General features: G+C 42.6%; 1 protein-coding gene across 1 annotated transcript; it reads right to left on the bottom strand.

The window, feature by feature from the left end:
- Nucleotides 1-5,837: 5,837 nt before the first annotated feature.
- LOC144124545 (uncharacterized) lies at nucleotides 5,838-8,463 on the bottom strand. The gene is made up of 3 exons (XM_077657287.1): nucleotides 8,105-8,463; nucleotides 7,184-7,255; nucleotides 5,838-6,748 (listed from the first exon to the last, which is right to left on the bottom strand). Exons 1-3 carry the CDS (start codon nucleotides 8,172-8,174, stop codon nucleotides 6,141-6,143), a joined length of 750 nt encoding a protein of 249 aa, XP_077513413.1. The 5' UTR covers nucleotides 8,175-8,463; the 3' UTR covers nucleotides 5,838-6,140.
- Between the last annotated feature and the right edge of the window lie 376 nt (nucleotides 8,464-8,839).

Genomic DNA, 8,839 nt, shown 5'->3' with positions numbered 1-8,839 from the left:
CCGGCAATATTGGATAATAATAATAAAACAACAGTGTTGCTGGTTCCATCTGAGCAAATGGGCATACTTGCTTTCTTTTCTTGTTGCTATTATATGTGATAGAGCATGTATTTGTACACATCATGTACCAATTCCTGCCTTGGATACGAAAAGGCGGCCGGCAATATTAGATAATAATAATAAAACAAGAGTGTTGCTGGTTCGATCTGAGCAAATGGGCATACTTGCTTTCTTTTCTTGTTGCTATTATATGTGATAGAGCATGTATTTGTACACATCATGTACCAATTCCTGCCTTGTGGATACGAAAAGGTGGCCGGCAATATTAGATAATATTAATAAAACAACAGTGTTGCTGGTTCGATCTGAGCAAATGGGCATACTTGCTTTCTCTTCTTGTTGCTATTATATGTGATAGAGCATGTATTTGTACACATCATGTACCAATTCCTGTATTGTGGATACGAAAAGGCGGCCGGCAATATTGGATAATAATAATAAAACAACAGTGTTGCTGGTTCGATCTGAGCAAATGGGCATACTTGATTTCTTTTCTTGTTGCTATTATATATGATAGAGCATGTATTTGTACACATCATGTACCAATTCCTGCCTTGTGTATACGAAAAGACGGCCGGCAATATTGGATAATAATAATACAACGACTGTGTTGCTGGTTCGATCTGCAAAGAAATACTTAACAGTATGCCCATTTGCTTTCTTTTCTTGTTGCTATTATATGTGATAGAGCATGTATTGTACACATCATGTACCAATTCCTGCCTTGGATATGAAAAGGCGGCCGGCAATATTGGATAATAATAATAAAACAACAGTGTTGCTGGTTCGATCTGAGCAAATGGGCATACTTGCTTTCTTTTCTTGTTGCTATTATATGTGATAGAGCATGTATTTGTACACATCATGTACCAATTGCTGCCTTGTGGATACGAAAAGGCGGCCGGCAATATTGGATAATATAAAAAACCAAAAGTGTTGCTGGTTCGATCTGAGCAAATGGGCATATTTGCTTTCTTTTCTTGTTGCTATTATATGTGATAGAGCATGTATTTGTACACATCATGTACCAATTCCTGCCTTGGATACGAAAAGGCGGCCGGCAATATTGGATAATAATAATAAAACAACAGTGTTGCTGGTTCGATCTGAGCAAATGGGCATACTTGCTTTCTTTTCTTGTTGCTATTATATGTGATAGAGCATGTATTTGTACACATCATGTACCAATTCCTGCCTTGTGTATACGAAAAGGCGGCCGGCAATATTGGATAATAATAATAAAACAACAGTGTTGCTGGTTCGATCTGAGCAAATGGGCAAACTTGCTTTCTTTTCTTGTTGCTATTATATGTGATAGAGCATGTATTTGTACACATCATGTACCAATTCCTGCCTTGTGGATACGAAAAGGCGGCCGGCAATATTGGATAATAATAATAAAACAACAGTGTTGCTGGTTCGATCTGAGCAAATGGGCATACTTGCTTTCTTTTCTTGTTGCTATTATATGTGATAGAGCATGTATTTGTACACATCATGTACCAATTCCTGCCTTGGATACGAAAAGGCGGCCGGCAATATTAGATAATAATAATAAAACAACAGTGTTGCTGGTTCGATCTGAGCAGATGGGCATACTTGCTTTCTTTTCTTGTTGCTATTATATGTGATAGAGCATGTATTTGTACACATCATGTACCAATTCCTGCCTTGTAGATACGAAAAGGCGGCCGGCAATATTGGATAATAATAATAAAACAACAGTGTTGCTGGTTCGATCTGAGCAAATGGGCATACTTGCTTTCTTTTCTTGTTGCTATTATATATGATAGAGCATGTATTTGTACACATCATGTACCAATTCCAGCCTTGTGTATACGAAAAGACGGCCGGCAATATTGGATAATAATAATAAAACGACAGTGTTGCTGGTTCGATCTGCAAAGAAAAACTTAACAGTATGCCCATTTGCTTTCTTTTCTTGTTGCTATTATATGTGATAGAGCATGTATTTGTACACATCATGTACCAATATTCCTGCCTTGGATACGAAAAGGCGGCCGGCAATATTGGATAATAATAATAAAACAACAGTGTTGCTGGTTCGATCTGAGCAAATGGGCATACTTGCTTTCTTTTCTTGTTGCTATTATATGTGATAGAGCATGTATTTGTACACATCATGTACCAATTCCTGTCTTGTGGATACGAAAAGGCGGCCGGCAATATTGGATAATAATAATAAAACAACAGTGTTGCTGGTTCGATCTGAGCAAATGGGCATACTTGCTTTCTTTTCTTGTTGCTATTATATGTGATAGAGCATGTATTTGTACACATCATGTACCAATTCCTGTCTTGTGGATACGAAAAGGCGGCCGGCAATATTGGATAATAATAATAAAACAACAGTGTTGCTGGTTCGATCTGAGCAAATGGGCATACTTGCTTTCTTTTCTTGTTGCTATTATATGTGATAGAGCATGTATTTGTACACATCATGTACCAATTCCTGTCTTGTGGATACGAAAAGGCGGCCGGCAATATTGGATAATAATAATAAAACAACAGTGTTGCTGGTTCGATCTGAGCAAATGGGCATACTTGCTTTCTTTTCTTGTTGCTATTATATGTGATAGAGCATGTATTTGTACACATCATGTACCAATTCCTGTCTTGTGGATACGAAAAGGCGGCCGGCAATGTTGGATAATAATAATAATGGTGTCTTCGACTGGTCGCTTTAGATCGCTCTAGAGCGCTCTGAGAGGCGGCCGCACATTCGGCTGGTCGAAACCGGGCGCTCTGACTACATTCGGCTGGTTGTTTCTGAGCGCTCGCCTCCAGCTCAGAGCGCTCTGACGCGCTCCGAGAAAAAAGTCGGAGCGGCTCCGAGATGTGTTCACGTGACAGAGCCACTTCCGCTACGTCGCGGAAGCGGTGCGAGTTAACCGCGGCATTCCCTACTCGTAGGCAGAAGCAAGTGTCGGCTTTTGGTGTAGTCACGCATTTGTAGCGTCCTTGCTGAGTTGTGTTTTGCGTGGGCCGCGCTGTGTGAAACAAAAAAAAATGTCCAAGAGGCGCCGGTTAACTACGCTTGGAATGCCGTCTGTGTTGCTGTCACATCTAGCACATGACAACAGCGATTCCAGCAGCAGCTCAGACGAGGACGACAGTGCTGTCTACAAGGCGATGTTTAAAGAAATCTTCAGCGTGCCACTGTGTGTGCCGAAGGTTGCTGACTATGTCTGCACAGTGGTGAAAACACTACTCCGGAGAAGAGGTAAGTGTTTATGCGCGAGTATGGTCCGATGAGTAATGATGTTTTACAGTTCCGCAGGAATTTCCGCCTGAGACGCCAGGCATGCTATGACCTCATTGCGATGTTCGAGGAATCTGAATGTTTCCCGTCGAATAGACACCACGGCGGTTCTCCGGCAAAGACGCCAGAGGAACACATTCTTTCCTTTGTCTGGTGAGCTTCATTTTAAGCACCAAGAAAATGAGAAACGTTTGGTGGGGATGCGAATACTGCGCGTGATAGATGAAAAATTTTTCTGAGCTGTGTGACTGTTCGTGGATGCAAAACAAGATATGCAATCTCACTAATGTTTTCATGTCGTACTCACGTTTGCTATAGTTTCTTCCAGTTGAATATGTGCTTAATTATAGTATAATAATAATAGAGTTTATTTCCATCAAAGAGGTGGTTGCTGAGTAAAAACTGCCCGAAGGAACGGCAGCTTGACTTGAGCTCAAAGCTCCCTCAGCATGTTTCCACTTCTTTTTTTTTTTCTTTCTACAGCACGCGTTCTAAAATTGAGCCTTGGTTACTTCTATAAAATTATTGTATTGTATGCACTTGAAAAGAGTGCTGAGGAAAAAGAAATCGATGATACCTCTTATTAGATCCCAGCATGTTTTTATTTGGCACACAAGGACATGCTATGAACAAATTTTTAAAGACGATAAATGTAGCAATGCTTGCTCAGAATAGCTCTACTAAATTATCATGAATTCTATTCATCATGTAACTGCAAGAGTGTTTGATAGTGACTGCTGGTTTGGTAAATTATAATTACTGTATTTATTTAACAGGTATGCTGCCAACAAGGCATCGATGCGAGAGTGTTCTGTCCTGTTCAACATGGCAGAGTCAACCCAGCTAGTGGTCATAAATAGGGTCCTGGATTTTCTGTGCCACATCGCTTCGAATGTGATTCACTTTTCATCAGATAAGGACAGGTTGGCTGAAGATTTCCGGAAAGTGAGTGTTTAAATCCCTCTTAGCCTACTGTTAAACTTTGAATAACTGATTTCACCAATGCCATGTTCATGATCCTTGGGCTTAATGCAGTGTAAACAATGCATATGTGTAAATGTTGAAGCATTTCATGCATTAAATTTTCTAGCTTTTGACTTAAGCATGCTGAAGAATGCTCCTTTCTTACATGTAAAACTGAGGCAAATAGAAAATGCTCAGAAGCAAAAACTAGTTACCGGTTGGTTTTGCCTAAGCTTGCACACTGCTGTCATGTAACTAAATTCCCCCATTTGCCACAGAGTTATACCACCATGCTTGAGCAGTTTCATTGACCAACCACGGTGAAGGTCCTGGCTTTCCCATTGTAACTGTTGCTGTCTCGTCTTTTCCAGCTTGCAGGCTTTCCAAATGTCATTGGATGTATTGATGGGACCTACATACCAATACGGTGCCCTAGCAACAAGATCAGGTCTACTTACATAAATAGACATGATCAGGTGTCAATAACTATGCAAGGAATATGCGATGCAAGAGGAAAATTCATGGATGTGTTTACCGGGCCACCAAGCAAAGTGCATGATGCACGAGTGTTGAGGCTGTCTCCGGTGCACGAAGACTTGCCTACACTGTGCGAAGTCAACAAATTCCACATTTTAGGTGATGCCGCTTATCCCATTAGAGAGCACTTGTTGACGCCATTCAAGCACTACGGGCCGATGACAGCAGCCAAAACTAATTACAACCAGTGCCATGCAACTACAAGGGTGATCATTGAAAATGCTTTTGGAATGCTGAAGCAAAGGTTTCGGCAGCTTCGCTACGTTGAGTTTACAACTGTAGACAAAATAACAAAGTTCGTCGTAGCATGCTGTGTGCTCCATAACATATGCTTGGATGGAGGTGACTTTGACGTCAATGATTTGCTGACAGATGATGAGAGAAAAGAAAGAAGAATTGATGCTGCCCTTCACAACAGGCTCAGCCTAGCAGAGGTAAGGGCAAGTCGACAGCCTGTGTCCGAAAGCGAAGGCGCTCTTCGCCGATTGGGCGAATTGAAGAGAAATTTCTTGGCCGAGAACCTATAAACTGCATTCACAGAGATCAAGTTTTTGTTGTAGAAACATTTATTGCACATCAAATGTTTTTCTTCTTGTCAAGTTTGCTTCATCATGAACTCACGACGCATGCAACCTGTACATATTATTGTATAAATAGTTTTTGTATATACTAAGTCTTCTCCTTATCCTCTCTTCCTGTCCCCTCACCTCTTTCATTTAATTTCTCCATTCGGCCTGCTATCCTTTACTTCCGCTGCCCCAGCTCGGGTGCTTCAGTATTGATGGCAGATGCCGGGGCTAGCGAAAATCTTTTCCTTCCTTTTTATTATTATTTTAATAAACCATTTACTACTACTACTTGTCAAAGCGTTTTACAAATGACATGCTTCGATTGTATGAAAAATGAGATCAGAGCAGACATTTATTGCATGCTAGAAAAAGTGTGTAAATAAATTAGAATCAGTTTTGACGGGAGATGTACCTCCCGTCAAAAGTATTCGGCCCAAGGGGGTTTGCTTGTGAGGCATCCTGTATGCATCCTCAGTGACCATAACCTCTCAAAAAAAGGTATGGCTTCATGTCCTCAGTCCTCCCAAGCTTTGGACTGCTAGATGCGCTAGGGATCCCAACTGAATAGCTTAAAAGCAAACCCCTTGGGGTATATTCTTTTGACAGGGGCTGTACACCTCAAACCAAGTTCTGGATGCTACTCCTTTTCTGCTAGAGTTTTCAAAAGTGCCATATGCTCGGAATGAGCTTTTAGCAGCTCCTGATGCCTTTGCTCCTTCCTTTGTTCTCTATCTTCCTTTTTTTTTCTCTTTCTCCCTGTGCAGTTTGTTCATTTCGTCAAAGAACAACTGCAGGTGTTGCATTCTAGAGTTGCTTGGGCGCAACCTCCGGTCGGCTCTTTTTTTCTTGGGCTCTTCGTCCTGCGAATCTGTACCAGCTTCAAATGAACAGTCTCCCCCTGATGATATCAAAGACAGGGTATCACCACTGAACTCCGAGTTTTCCTGGACGTCTGCGCTGGTTGATGGTCGAGGACTTGCTTTACAAGTCGACGCTTTCTTATACCTCACGGTGTCCACACCGCGCAAGACTTCCGGCTCCAAGCTGTCATCTATAGCCTTTATGGCATCAAACTCTTGCTCATATTCCACGCGGCAGCGGGAATTTCCTGATGTATTATTGTGCTTCTCTTCGTTCCTCTTCCGCTCTGACACTGTCTTGAAGCGTGTTTCGCACTGCACAGCAGTGCGATGAATGCCGAGAATGCCGAACATATCGCAGGCAATTTGCTCGAACATAGCTCGCTTGCTGCGAAATTTCTTGAGTGGGCCCACGTCTCTGGCATAGCGTGCATAGTAGTCCAGAAGCAGCTTTGTTTGGCGTTCATCCCATGAAGCTGCGTTTGAAAAGAAATAGGTGAAACAAGCTTCTCTAGGCATTTTTGAATTCAGTCTCACAATTAAGTTTGAGTGTTGTTTATTTGGTTTAAATATACATCATACCTGGAAATTTATCTTTATTAAGACCTTTTTTATGTATGTTGTTTAACTCTAGGTGAAACTTTCAAGCATGACCAAACAGATATATATTATTGCATACATGCTCTCTACATTCATTTTTTTTTTGAGGCATATTCACCACACCAGGTAAAATGAAGGCATCCTCTTTGTGGGTACATAAAAATAAGCATGCAGCTTCACCATTAAAGCATAACAGTGGAAGAAAGACGAATTGATTTGATGCATGCAGGGTAGCTAACTCAGGTTTGCCAACTGCATCTGAATTGCTATGGTATTAACATGCATTCAGGAAAGTTAGTATCTGAACTAACCAATTGACACCGCAGTTTCGTTCGGCTTCTTTGAAGAGTCCATAACTTCAGGCATTGTATGGTCTTCCTCCTCTGCATAGAGAAAACATCAAAATAAAAAAAAATGACTGGCAGTTTAGCATTGTCAAGCCCAAAATATTGCGTGAAAGCACGTTAATTTCTTTAGGCACACTGACACAGATAGCCAGTTATACGGCCTTCCTTTCCTCAAAATGAAAGGGGTCTAAACTTTGCGCTGTTTTTGAGAAAAAGAAAGGCGCATAACTGCCTCAGTTTTGCAGGTAGACGTCACCGTTTACTCGCAGAACGATTCAGGTGTCCGCCAACCCAGTTACGCTTTTTACTCAGAGGCTTCACGCAGACACACACTGCTGAAACCCCGGGGAGTGTGCTGTGTAGCGACACGCGAGGTAAGTGCAGGATGCTAGACATGCAGTTGACACGGGTGTTATGAACACGGACTTCATACGTTGATTACGCATTTCTGCTGGCCACGTGAAGAAAATTATCTGCCGCGCCAGTAGTGTTATTGGTGAAGGCTTATTCCAACGGCCGACCAAAGACCATTATTCATTCCCGGGCAGACAGATTGCACTGAAGTTTGTCTGAAGATGGTAAGGCTAGGAATAGACGTGCACAAGCGTCCTCCGTGAGCTGCTACAAAATGTGCAGTGCGTACGCACGGAGCACGAGGGAAGGAAAAAACGCAAAGTTGGAAACAGTCACACCATAGCAAAAGTTATTGTCCATTTTTTTTACACTAGAAATCGCACGCCAACGCGCACGATATTAGGAAAGAACCACAATGCTGCTTTCGGCGTCGTACGTCGCTAGAAACTTCCACAGCCCTCAAAACAACGCCGCTGCGAAAAGGCGCGGAAGCGCGTTGTTCGTCCGGAAGAGAAATAAGGCCCGACTTACCGTCGATCATTGTAGTCAACACGACTTCGGCTGGTGAAGTATATCCAGAATGGTCCCATGGGGCGCTCATTTTTGCCGGAGACTGACAGCCGAAGTAGCGACAGGTACACGTGAAGCAGAAGCGGCGACTGCGACGCAGACTGAGTGCGACCACGTGCGGCTACTGTTGAGTGTTGACACCAGCGGTGCCGCGGCGGGGTTCCGGAAGTGACGGCCCCCTTCTGCCTCCTGCGCTTCCGCTCTAAGAATTCGCAGACCATTCGGCTTGACCAGTCTCGCTATGCGCTCGGAGCGAGAGCGGCTCCCACTCTGCCAGATCCAAACCGGATCGCGGGAGCGACCAGTCGAAGACACCATAAAACAACAGTGTTGCTGGTTCGATCTGAGCAAATGGGCATACCTGCTTTCTTTTCTTGTTGCTATTATATGTGATAGAGCATGTATTTGTACACATCATGTACCAATTCCTGCCTTGTGGATACGAAAAGGCGGCCGGCAATATTGGATAATAATAATAAAACAACAGTGTTGCTGGTTCGATCTGAGCAAATGGGCATACTTGCTTTCTTTTCTTGTTGCTATTATATGTGATAGAGCATGTATTTGTACACATCATGTACCAATTCCTGTCTTGTGGATACGAAAAGGCGGCCGGCAATATTGGATAATAATAATAAAACAACAGTGTTGCTGGTTCGATCTGAGCAAATGGGCATACTTGCTTTCTTTTCTTGT

The sequence above is a fragment of the Amblyomma americanum genome, chromosome 3, assembly GCF_052857255.1.
Source record: "Amblyomma americanum isolate KBUSLIRL-KWMA chromosome 3, ASM5285725v1, whole genome shotgun sequence".
NCBI classification, from domain to species: Eukaryota; Metazoa; Arthropoda; class Arachnida; order Ixodida; family Ixodidae; genus Amblyomma; species Amblyomma americanum.
This window is presented reverse-complemented; position numbering and strand designations above follow the sequence as displayed.